The sequence below is a fragment of the Lithobates pipiens genome, unplaced genomic scaffold (assembly GCF_037356315.1).
Source record: "Lithobates pipiens isolate NorthernLeopardFrog02 unplaced genomic scaffold, aLitPip1_a1.2 Scaffold_22, whole genome shotgun sequence".
NCBI lineage: Eukaryota > Metazoa > Chordata > Amphibia > Anura > Ranidae > Lithobates > Lithobates pipiens.
Genome location: NW_027507784.1, coordinates 166,478,983 through 166,492,273, shown reverse-complemented (window position 1 = coordinate 166,492,273; position 13,291 = coordinate 166,478,983). Strand labels below are relative to the sequence as shown.

Sequence of the window (13,291 nt, the reverse complement as noted above, 5' to 3'; positions counted from 1 at the left end):
ATGACCACTGCCTTGCTGAAGAAGCTGAGGGTAAAGGTGATGGACTGGCCAAGCATGTCTCCAGACCTAAACCCTATTGAGCATCTGTGGGGCATCCTCAAGCGGAAGGTGGAGGAGCGCAAGGTCTCCAACATCCACCATCTTTGTGATATTGTCATGGAGGAGTAGAAGAGGACTCCAGTGGCAACCTGTGAAGCTCTGGTGAACTCCATGCTCAAGAAGGTTAAGGCAGTGCTGGCAAATAATGGTGGCCACACAAAATATTGACACTTTGAGCCCAATTTGGACATTTTCACTTAGGGGTGTACTCACTTTTGTTGCCAGCGTTTAGACATTAATGGCTGTGTTTTGAGTCATTTTGAGGGGACAGCAAATTTACACTGTTATACAAGCTGTACACTCACTACTTTACATTGTAGCAAAGTGTCATTTCTTCAGTGTTGTCACATGAAAAGAGATCATAAAATATTTACAAAAATGTGAGGGGTGTACTCACTTTTGTGAGATACTGTAATTATACTATAAAATGTATGTAGTGTACAAGCCTGTATGATGAGCACACATTACCTCAAGTACTCTTTTTCTGATGGCTGGTATCAAGCCATTATCATACAAGGCTTTCAGAAGTCGGAAAGTGTTCCCACCACCTGGACACAAATTACAGACATTCAGTTCAAATACAGTGGGTTATACAGTAGTTTTTTTATTTGTGTACGAACCATGGATGACATTTAGTTTGGCAAAGCAATGTGTGTTATAAACAATTTGCACGTTAAAAAAATAAATAAAAAACTGTTAATTTTATTTTGCATCTCAGTGCTGCTTTTTGCATCTCTTCCAACATTTTCTGGCACTTCTTGCCTTCAAGCATTTGCTTCAGCATCAGAAGCTCTGTTTTGGCTTTCTGATAGTAACGGAGGTAGCCCAAACTTGTGCTATGTGTGGTGACATGGCTGCTTGTACTTTCCACCAAAGATGTGTGTGACAGGATTATAACTGGCAGACAGTTGTCACCTCATCACAGGAAGTGCCTGAAAATGTAACTTAATTGCAGGATCACCAATTATTCTTTTCATGAAAAAGACCCAGAACAACTTTTGGAATTACACATAACATGTTTAAACCTGTATTAATCCCCAAACCAAAAATGTTATATTTAGTATCTTCTGCATTCACCCCCCCCCTCCCCCCCTCCCCCCCTCTATTTTTACCTGGTGATCTGGTCAGTATCATACTTACTGTAATAGAGTGCCCCCAATCTGGCACACAGGAACACCTTGGACAGCAGTGGTAAATGATTTGTCACAATACTCTTGGCCCTTGTACACACGGTCGGACATTCTGACAACCAAATCCGTTGGATTTTATCCGACGGATTTTGTCCGAAACTGTTGCATACACACGGTCGGACAAAGTTGTCGGAAAATCCGGTTGTACATAACGTGATGACGTTATTTTGTTACGTTCAGGCTAGTAGCCAATAGCTTTGGTCTAGGAATTTGATCTGAGCATGCGTGGCACTTTGTCCGTCGGAGTAGGCTACACATGATCGAAGTCAGATTATCCGACAAAACGATCCAATAGGACACATTCCATCGGAATCTCCGACCGTGCATACAAGGGCTTCACATATGTGCAACTGTGGGTTCATGCCTGGGGTTCAGTGCATGTCTGTTCACCGTTTCAGGTGCGATTCAAGTCCGAATTTGGGACTGAATTTGCACCTGGACCGGACTTAAATACGCACAGGGTACTTTTGCAATCTGCTCTGCGGCCACCCAGGACCTGTGTGAACCGATTCCATTGAAAGCCAGTCACACTCGCCTGTCATGTGAATTGGAAGCGGTGAAGCCCACATCTAATTTGTACATACAGTACACTATATTACCAACAGTATTGGGACGCCTGCCTTTATGCGCACATAAACTTTTATGGCATCCCAGTCTTAGTCTGTAGGGTTCAATATTGAGTTGGCCCACCCTTTGCGGCTATAACAGCTTCAACTCTTCCAGGAAGGCTGTCCACAAGGTATAGGGGTGTGCCTATGGGAATGTTTGACCGTTCTTCCAGAAGCGCATTTGTGAGGTCATGCACTGATGTTGGATGAGAAGGCCTGGCTCGCAGTCTCCGCTCTAATTCATCCCAAAGGTGTTCAGGACTCTGTGCAGGCCAGTCAAATTCCTCCACCCCAAATTAGGGCATCCATGTCTTTAGGGATCTTGCTTTGTGCACCGGTTCAAATTATTTTGTAAAGGGGGATTATGGTGTGGGTTTGTTTTTCAGGGGTTGGGCTTGGCCCGTTAGTTCCAGTGAAGGGAACTCTTAAGGCGTCAGAATGCAATGACATTTTGGACAATTTCATGCTCCCAACTTTGTGGGAACAGTTTGGGCGTAAAGAAAGGTCCATAAAGACATGGATGAGCAAGTTTTGGGTGGAGGAACTTGACTGGCCTCCACAGAGTCCTGACCTCAATCCAATAGAACACCTTTGGGATGAATTAGAGTGGAGACTGAGGTCTAGGCCTTCTCATTCAACATCAGTGCCTGATCTCACAAATGCGCTTCTGGAAGAATGGTCAAACATTACCATAGACAACACTACTACCATCAAACCTTGTGGACAGCCTTCCCAGAAGAGTTGATGCTGTTATAGCTGCAAAGGGTGGACCAACTCAATATTGACCCCTATGGACTAAGACTGGGTAAACACGATCCGATTAGCGGATGAATTTTCGTCCATTTTTTGTATGCTGCTAGTCTCATATCGAAAGTGAAGAGGTTACTCACCATACGAAAATTTTCGTACGACAGAATTCAATGTCAGAAGTGACATAATGTGTTGAATTGTTTTGTATGTGTTTTGTTTCTGAGCATGCATAGTCTTGCTATGACTAAATTTTAGAGCCTACACATCCCGTTTTTGTTGTCCGAAACTTTATAATCGGCTGTTGAAAGCACCATACTAACGATCAGATAATCATCAAGATCGTCCATCGGATGAAATTTTACTTCCGACTTTCACTACTTCCATGTGTACGGGCCTTAACCACTTGCTTACTGGGCACTTAAACCCCCCTCAGTCCTAGACCAATTTTCAGCTTTCAGCGCTGATGCACTTTGAATGACAATTGCGCGGGCATACAACACTGTACCCAAATGAAATTTTTATCATTTTTTTCCCACAAATAGAGCTTTCTTTTGGTGGTATTTAATTACAGCTGGGAGTTTTATTTTTTGCTAAACAAACAAAAAAGATGGAAAAAAAAAAAATCATGTTTAATAGTTTGTTATAAAATTTTGCAAACAGGTCATTTTTCTCCTTCATTGAAGTGCGCTGATGAGGCGGCACTGATAGGCTGAACTGGTGGGCACTGATAGGCTGCACTGGTGGGCACTGATAGGCATAGTTAAGGCGGCACTAATAGGCACAGATAAGGTGACACCGATGGGCACAGATAAGGCGGCACTGATGGGCAAAGACGGGCACAGATAAGATGGCACAGATGGGTGGCACTAAGGGGCACTGATAGGTACCACTGATAGATGGGACTGATGGGCACTGATAGGTGGCTCTGATAGGTGGCACTGCTGGGCACGGATATGTGGCACTGGGGTGCAGCACCTTTGTTGAGGCAGATTGTGGGCACTGCTGGGTGGCACTGTGGGCACTGCTGGGTGGCACTGTGGGCACTGCTGGGTGGCACTGTGGGCACTGCTGGGTGGCACTGTGGGCACTGCTGGGTGGCACTGACAGGGGGGACACATTTTTTATTAATGTGGCAAAGCAGGGGGCAGGTGGGCACTGGCAGGGCTGGCCGTGATCGGGACTAATGTCCCGATCACGGGCGCCGGTGATCGGCTTTTTATTTTTCTCCTCGCGCTGTCAGCGTGAGGAGGAATAATAGCCGATTACCGGCTCCGTTATATCACATGATCAGCTGTCATTGGCTGACAGCTGATCACGTGATAAGGGGTCGGGATCGACCCCTTACACGGATCGGTGATCAGGCGAGTCTCGTAGACTCGCCGATCACAGAGCGCGCCGCGCGCACCCCTCAGGGGGCGCGCAGGCCGCTCGTGCACAGGACTATGTCAATAGACGTAGTCCCGGCAAAGGAGATCCGCGTTGTAGCCGTCATTCGGCTATAGCGCGGGTCTCAAGTGGTTAAAGGAGTTGTAAACCCTTGTGTTTTTTTTCACCTTGATGCATCCTATGCATTAAGGTGAAAAAACTTCTGACACTGACCGGCCCCCTAGCCCCCCGTTTTTACTCACCTGAGCCCTTCAATCCCTCGATGGAGACGCACTCTTCCTCTCTGCCCGGGGGTTCTCGGCTCTTGATTGGATAAATTGATAGCAGCACAGCCATTGGCTCCCACTGCTGTCAATCAAATCCAATTATGCGGGCGCCGGGGGACCCCAGAAGACAGTGATCCAGACCACACTGTGCAAAATGAACTGCACAGTGGAGGTAAGTATGGCATGTTTGTTAATTAAAATAAATGAGAGTTTACAAACCCTTTAAGACTGGGATGCCACTCTGTGTAAAGGCAGGTGTCCCAATACTTTTGGTAATATAGTGTATGCGAACCCAGCCTGAACTGCTACAATTGTGGAAGAGCTTGTTCTGTAAGAAAAACACCACACTTACTGGCTGGATCACAGGTTAAAATAAAAAAAAGAAAGCCTAAAGAAGAAAATGAATACAGCCACCACACCTAGGAACTGGTAAGCTGCAATATAATAAATATTTGCTTTTGGCTTTAAAGTGTTTGTATTTTGTATTTTTTTGTACCCTGCAAGGTAAAGCCATAATGTGCTAGTATGCATCACATACTAGCACATTATATTAAAAAAAAGCAAAGGAAGAGGCGCCTCTGGGTGTAGAGATAACAAACACTTTAATTAAAAAAACGCATTTATTTCAGGCAACTCACATTTTGGATGTGGTCTATGAGCATTCAGTCACTTTAAAAGCTGAGCATGGATGTGGTCATCTAGTAGTCCATCAAGCTGAGGCACTGTAGCCGCTAGTGGCCAGGAAGTGGCACAGACGCGGAGAGAGATGACATCATGAGGTGGGTGCGACCGGTTTCGTGAGCGTACAGGCTGAGGTTGTTTGACAGCCGCGCTCCTTCATCAAGCAAGTGGGACAAGAAAAAAGACTGGTATATATAGGCCATGCACAGGAGGAAGGGGAGGAGGCACTTAAAATGCAGGTGCAGAGGATTACAAATCTTAGTTGCAAAAAAAAAAAAAAAAAGGGGGGGGTGTCAGCGAGAACATGAAATAAGATATAAATGGATTGGAAATGGAAGATGAATAAATAAAATAATAAAGATGATGAATGTAAAAATAAAATTAAAAATAAAATAAATATAACAATAGTACTGAAAAAAAAAAAAAAAAAAAATATACAAGACTCATGGGTCAATACAAAGACAGCAATAGATAAATGATATACACACTATATCATAAATAAATTAAAGTTAAACCGACATGATATGGAGAAAAGGGAGGGAGAGAAAAGGAACAATATAAAAATAACTGGCATGAGGAATAAAAACTAGTTGTATAAAAATCATGTATTAAGAACTTACTGCTGATGCAAAAATATAGATATGTATATAGGTCAAAAAATGTACACATATAAACATATATGTACATATGCACATAAAACATAGGAACTATAAAGTATGTACGAGGCGCATGGCTACACAGAGGTGGATGCATCTAGAGCTTTGCGCACACATATTACATGTATATATATATATATATACACACGCACACACATACACATATGCACATACATATACAAAAACATGTGCATATGTGTATGTGTGTGCGTGTGTATATATATATATATATACATGTAATATGTGTGCGCAAAGCTCTAGATGCATCCACCTCTGTGTAGCCATGCGCCTCGTACATACTTTATAGTTCCTATGTTTTATGTGCATATGTACATATATGTTTATATGTGTACATTTTTTGACCTATATACATATCTATATTTTTGCATCAGCAGTAAGTTCTTAATACATGATTTTTATACAACTAGTTTTTATTCCTCATGCCAGTTATTTTTATATTGTTCCTTTTCTCTCCCTCCCTTTTCTCCATATCATGTCGGTTTAACTTTAATTTATTTATGATATAGTGTGTATATCATTTATCTATTGCTGTCTTTGTATTGACCCATGAGTCTTGTATATATTTTTTTTTTTTTTTCAGTACTATTGTTATATTTATTTTATTTTTAATTTTATTTTTACATTCATCATCTTTATTATTTTATTTATTCATCTTCCATTTCCAATCCATTTATATCTTATTTCATGTTCTCGCTGACACCCCCCCCTTTTTTTTTTTTTTTTGCAACTAAGATTTGTAATCCTCTGCACCTGCATTTTAAGTGCCTCCTCCCCTTCCTCCTGTGCATGGCCTATATATACCAGTCTTTTTTCTTGTCCCACTTGCTTGATGAAGGAGCGCGGCTGTCAAACAACCTCAGCCTGTACGCTCACGAAACCGGTCGCACCCACCTCATGATGTCATCTCTCTCCGCGTCTGTGCCACTTCCTGGCCACTAGCGGCTACAGTGCCTCAGCTTGATGGACTACTAGATGACCACATCCATGCTCAGCTTTTAAAGTGACTGAATGCTCATAGACCACATCCAAAATGTGAGTTGCCTGAAATAAATGCGTTTTTTTAATTAAAGTGTTTGTTATCTCTACACCCAGAGGCGCCTCTTCCTTTGCTTTTTTTCACAGACTTTGGAACATGGTTTCTGTCCTTCACTGATGGCAGCCCTGGATATGGAGCTCCTGGTTTTAAATGCTTTCCTTTGTTCTACTGGACAGTAGCTTTTATATTTATAACCATACGGATCTTTTCATAATATGGACTCTCATTCATTTAATTGGATCTTTGGTTTCAATTGGTGAGAGACTGGTGGACATTGGGAAAATCTTTGACCCTGTTTTTGCGCATTTACTTGTGTATAGCACATTATATTAAACTTACCTTAAAACAAAGCTGTTCCAGCGCAGAGATGTCAGAGCTGCAGGCGCTCCCATTTTCACCCATCTTGCTTCCGGGGTTTGCGGAATCCAGCTCTGACTGTAGCTTCCATGCGGGAGCCGACATTCACAGCGCAGGTCTCTGAAAGAACGGCATGGCTGGTCGTTCATTAAACCCTTTCTATATTTTAGTTGAGGAAGCCCAGACATACATATGTACAGCTATCCCAGGCCTCCATTGATCTAATGAGAACCTCCAGGGCCAGGGATAGCTGACATCATTATGTATGTAGTGGGTTGTGAGACATAGTGGGTGTGGAGTAGTTAAAGTTATTGGGGCACCAGACACTTCTTGGATAAAAAAAAAGGTTTATTTGTCTTAAAAAATGTTTTGGGGGAGAGAGGGTTAGGGCCAGGACACCCTTAGGTAGTTGCAAGATTAATTGGCAGAATCTGAGACTTCATTAGAAGGACAGCAATGCAGGGGAAGGCATCCAGCAAGATGCCACATCTGCATGTGTAGGAATGATGTCTCCTATGTCCTCCTACAGTCTTTAACAGTTCTAAACACAAATCTTAAAAGTTCCTTCCCTTTCACTACAATCACTCCTTGTAGTTCTTCAGCACACTGAGCTCCCGGTCTCTCACTAGATCCACTGATTCACTGCCACTGAATCCCTTGGGCTCCTCCAATCTTCAGGGTGGTATCTTCCTCAAGCGTCTCTGCTGGGTCCCTAGCTTGGCACTATAGATTCCTCTCAAGCTTCACCTCCCAGCCTGCTTGGTCCCTGGCTTGACACACAAGGCTGCTCTGCAAGCGTCACCACCACTGGCTGGGTCACTTCCCTGTCCCCGGTTGGTGAGAATGCTGCTCCGGTACTTGCTTCAGTTACTCACTGTGGTCCCTGGTAATTAGGGAGATAGTCCCTTACTGGCAACGACTTCCCCTTCTAACTTCTCCGGCCGGCAGAACCGACAATGTTGGTTGGACTGCAAGCCGCAATCCCAACCCTTCGCTGCTCTCCTGCTTCTGGACAGGCCCTCAGACAGCCTAGCAGCCAGATGTGCCTGGGATAGGCCCAATCTCTGTCCTAGCAGCCCAGGCAGTACAACACAAGTCCACCCAAACAGCCACCCAGGTGGCACAGAACACAGATCACCTGACTCCATATGAATATATAGGCTCTCCCAGCAGGCCAAGGGATCCTAGAAAACCCCTGCTCATTGGCTGAGACACCCCACATACCCATGATCTGACCTTGGGTGCCCTTCTCATGTCTAGTACCACCAAGTACCTGACCACCTAGTGGTGGAAGAGAAAAGTGCAACAAGGCCAAACTTAGGGAGAAATCAATAGATCTCTAACCATCAACCAAGATAAATACTCCTGGCAAGTAAATTTGTGAGGAGCAACCCTGCCTAAACTCCAGGGTGCTACACATAAAATGTACAGTCTTCTTGTTGGAAAATGTGCCTCTCTTTGTTGCTTGGCCAGATGCTTAACCACTGCTCCTGCCTCCCTGTTCACATGTATCCCCTTCAGCTAGCCGGTTGATAAGCAGACACCTGTATATGCAAGCTCCTAGCTAGAGCTGTGTGTGTAGTAAAAAGCACGCCCCTGCTCCCTCCTCCAACAAAGATGTAAGATTCTGCTAGAGACAGTGCGTACTACATCCCTCATCCGCCTTCATATTGCAGGGAAGACCACTGCTTTCTTCTTATCTGCCTCTATCCAAGTTGTAGGGACTATTAACAGTCTGCATCTGTGAGGACATCTGTCAGGTGCCAGAATAGCGATAATCCTTTGGTATATAAAACTTTGCTTCTACATATTGGAGACACTATTGCTTATGATTCAAATTTCTTAAAAGGGACTTCTGCACCCTATGACTGGTAATTGTTTGGGATGCTTTTCAAAGATACTTTTACCGTGTGGACTCCAGCTTTAATAAAGCTTATTTATTGCCATTGATGTGTTAGTGGGTTTTCAGGTCCAGTTACATGGTGGGTCATTTCTGGAAACAGTAGGAGAACCTATCATTTACCAGGAGCTCCTGCAGGAGTGGGTGCTACACTGTATTAAAATTATATACCATAGGAGTACTGTACTGCAAATTAAATTTACCAATATGTATCACTTATAATTTCTGGTGTTTTTTTTCCCTTACTGAATGAATGCATTATGTACTGTAACTGTACTTTGCTGCAAATGGTACTTACCAATAAATATGGCTTCCGATTTCTGCACCGCCTCTACAGGATCCACTGCCTCATGTATGCTGTCTAGGCCATAACCTGAAAAAATATTAAGAGGTTGTATGAAATATGTGAATAAGGTCAAGAAATCTCACAACGGTGACTATGTAATGTTCACAAATGTGAGCATTATGTTAAGAGAACCAACTGTTTGCATTTTTAATCTCTTATCTACCAATGTATGTTTATAAACATCAGCGTATACAAGGGGTTAAATTAAGCTTAAGGATAATGTTGCAAGCCGTGAGCTTGCTATTGATTTTTAAAGCCAGCTTAGGGATTTTTGAAGGTGTGCCCCAGTTGGCAGCACCTGGCAGTGGATTTCAGGCGCTCCCATTCCACCAGGTAAACACTTCCCACAGTGACAGCAGGAGGGGATCAGGCAACAACCTTCGCCAATACCCCCTACAGGACTAATGAACTGTCTATTACACTATTATACAGGATTTATATAGCACCAACAGTTTGCACAGGGAGACAGTAAAGTTGCAATACAATAAAATCTGATGGTCATACTCTATTACCGACATGACCCCCATTCGATTCATCTCCCGGAATGTCCGGGGACACAACGATAAGATCAAGAGATCCATAGGATCAATGAGCCCATAGGCAATGCAGACATTATTGTGCACTACGGTTTTATTTAATCCTGTTCTCAGTGAACCTCGGAAAGTTATTGCTTGCTATACTTTGTGATATCTATGCCATGATTACTTGTACTGTATTACCATTGTAAAGTGTTTTACCTTACCTGTTTGTTTATATCCTATGGCAATCAATAAAATTACAAATTGTTTACTTATTTACTTTTTTGCAACCGCGTGTCTCATTTAAAATCCCATTTCCCCTTGCTCCCTCCCCTCTTTATGCTGATGTTAGGGATGGAAATGTATAAGCTTACCGGGCCATACTTTCACTTAAAGTCCCAAGGGATGGACAATTGACCTTACCAGGCCATGTCTTCATTTAAAGTCCCTAAAAATATTTTCACTTTAATACTCTGAATATTCGTTGTATCGTATACAATTGTTCCATTTATATTTTTAATAGTGCCTATACCTGGCGGGCAATCTTGATTACGGGCTATTGCTTCTAAAATATGACCTACCTGCTCCCCCATTTCATAATGTTCTTGTTTTAAAAAAAAAATCTACTATTCTCTGATTTTGATAAAGAATGTTCTATACTTTTTTGGGCTTCCTGCCAAGCTAAACATATATCTTCCGTAAGATCCAGTATAAAATCCTGCTCTACTTGGTTCACTTTTTGCACTACTTCTAAAATTAAGAGATCAACAAGGCAAGGAGAGGTAGAACTTACTTTGATTATCAGTCCTTGCAAATAAGCTTTCATAGTGTCCCACACTACTGACAATGAGGTTGAGTTCTTACTCTTGCAAAAAAAGGCTGATAGCAAATACTCAATTCTATTCCCCTCTGGTATCAAGGATAACCACTGTGGATTGACTTTCCACAGTAATCTGGGTAGTTGCACCCCGGTCCTCAAGGATAAGATCATAGAAGAATGGTCTGAGAGACCAATCGGGCCGTACTGAATTGAATCTAGCCACGGAGAAAAAGAACCATTCCCCAGGGCCAGATAAATTCTTGTTAACAATCCGTAGGTGCTGGAACAACGTGAATATTCTCTACTTAATGGATGTCTAAATCTCCACATATCTACCAGCCCCATTTCCTGTAATTGACTAGAAAAGACTGTTACATGTCCCCTCCTATTAATCTTATTAATACTATCTTCTTCCTTATTTAATAGATTATTAAAATCTCCCATCAAAAGCGTTGGGCGTTGGGATATCCAGGCATTGTGCTATTTTATTAAACTCTATTTTCAATGCATCATCTTTATAAGGAGGAGGAATATAAATGTTTACCAGTAAAAAATGTTTTCTCAAGTCATCTTCCAGGACGGCACACCTGAGATGAGAGGCTCCTCCCTACAGGAAACACAATCAATCGACAGCTGTTTTAAGTCCCCACCCTTCCCCTTGATCCTCAGTTTTTGATTGTGTTTCTCCCTACACAGCGAAACTGTTTGTTTTTTTCCAAATGACCCGAAGCCTGGGGCTGGTGGTCTCCCCCTGGGAGCCGGACCACAAGCCTGGGAAGCCTCTGGGTCTGGTAGGATATTCTTGTCCTTCCTGGGGGGTTCCCCTATCTTTTCCTCAGGGCGGGCAGCAGAAATTGGAAGAGCCGCCCTGAGAGCTGAAGGACCCTGGGTACAGTGGTGTACCCAGAACTTCAGGGGCCATTATCCTGTCTCCCCCTCCTTACCTGTACAGGTGGCTGTTCAGACGGGGGTGCTGGCCATCGGTTCTTTCCAGGGGGATCTTGTCCCCGACTCCTGGGTCCCCGGTAGCTCGCGTGGGCTGCCGGAGAGGGCGTGGCAACAAGCACCCGCGTCATTTTCAAACTTCGGGAAAATGGCAGCGGCGTTCTTACCCAGGAGGGAAGGCTGAGAGTCAGTAGGAGCAGGCGCCCACATCCTCCTTTCTCTAGAGCGAGGAGGCACCAGTTTACTACGGTGGATGTCTGCCTTAACCACCTCAGATATGAAGATGGGAATGAGGAATGGAAGGCATTGCCCCCCCCCCCCCCATGTATATAGACTGACTGACTGGTACAGTGCAGGACACAGCCTAACCTAGCACCTCCCTATGGGGACAGCAGTTGGGGGGGGAGCACGTTGGCGGCTATCCTCCTTGCGTGTGGACCATAAGGATGGAAAAGCAAGCCCGCTGGCTGTGGCAAAAAGAGGAAGACGACAACGGTGAGTACTTTACTTTCCTTTTGCCGTGGGAAATTATCTGCAAAATCCCCAATTCCAGCCAGAGGGTTTCTGGGCATTTGAGATCTCACCTGGGGTCTGGATTCAAATAGCCCTTAAGCTTCTGCTAAAAACACCAGCCGCAGCTCCCTCTTACATCAGAGAAGCTGTATGGTGGACAGGTGGTGCAGAGGAACGAGTGTGCCTAAACCACCTCAGATGAGAAAGAGGTAGGTAGGCCATTGCTCCCCCTTCCCCGTGTATATACTGACTGGTGCAGTGCAGAACTTGGGGTCGGGATACAAATAGCGCAGACGCCACTGCTAAAACCACCAGCCACAGCTCCCTCTTACAGCAGAGACACTGTGGTTATCGCAGCAGTAGGTTGCCAGCCTCTCCCTACATGCCCAGTTGTGGTACATTTAGTAGGGATGAATATAGCGTACAGAGGGGACCTGGTAGATACAAAGTTACTTACAGGCCAGGTATACCACTGAACAGGTTATTAATTGGGCAGTGGTTGGTGGATTCAGAAGCTCCCCTGGTCAGCAGGTGCACTAGGTTACCGGCCCTATTAGCCCAGCTGCTAGGAATCTGAAGTTGCTTCACAATGTTTAAAAGCTGACCTAACATTCAAGGATGGGCAGAGACCAAGCTACTGTGTGGCACAGTAGGGGTTCCCTTGTCACAGATCCTCCTTTTGGGGGTTGCCTGCTATAGTTAACTTTCATAAGCTCCAACCTCCCACTCCACCTTTACACTGTGTTTATATTATAATGTAGGAGGTAAGAAGAAACTTTTTTTATTGGTTTGGGCTACAATCCACTCAGTGGCAGATCTAAAGGCGATTCACCATAGATCGCTCCCTACATCCTTTTAATTGAGGATTTTCTGTGCAAACCTATGCAAGAGCTACATAATTGATTGTTTGAAGCCTGCAAATAGCTATTTACCTCCCAGGCTAAACTGGTAACCACCTCTTCTAGAGAGGTCTTAAATTGGTCTCTAGGGCTGGGCTCATTGAGACTTTAGTTGCTAATCAGCACCACCTGGATTTGTGCTGGCTAGCGTTTGCTCAGTCTATGGAGGTAAGGTAGGACAACAACTACTACTAATAGTAGGGTGTCCAACCATTTTAGGATCTGTTCCTTCACTGGTGGTGAAGGTTTAGTATCTACAGCCCAGGCTATGCCTATGAAATAAATTGCCTGTTGGTTATT

The 13,291-nt window shown here is 43.9% G+C and overlaps 1 protein-coding gene across 2 annotated transcripts in view; it reads right to left on the bottom strand.

Annotated features, from left to right (window-relative positions):
* The window catches only part of LOC143924326 (alpha-aspartyl dipeptidase-like), a 78,664-nt gene that overhangs the window by 16,670 nt on the left and 48,703 nt on the right, over positions 1-13,291 (bottom strand). For both annotated transcript variants that reach the window (XM_077448576.1, XM_077448577.1), the window contains exons 4-5: positions 9,249-9,323; positions 568-647 (exon numbers count right to left, since the gene is read on the bottom strand). In XM_077448576.1, the coding sequence (XP_077304702.1) occupies positions 568-647; positions 9,249-9,323 (155 nt within the window). The remainder of the gene's footprint in view (positions 1-567; positions 648-9,248; positions 9,324-13,291) is intronic.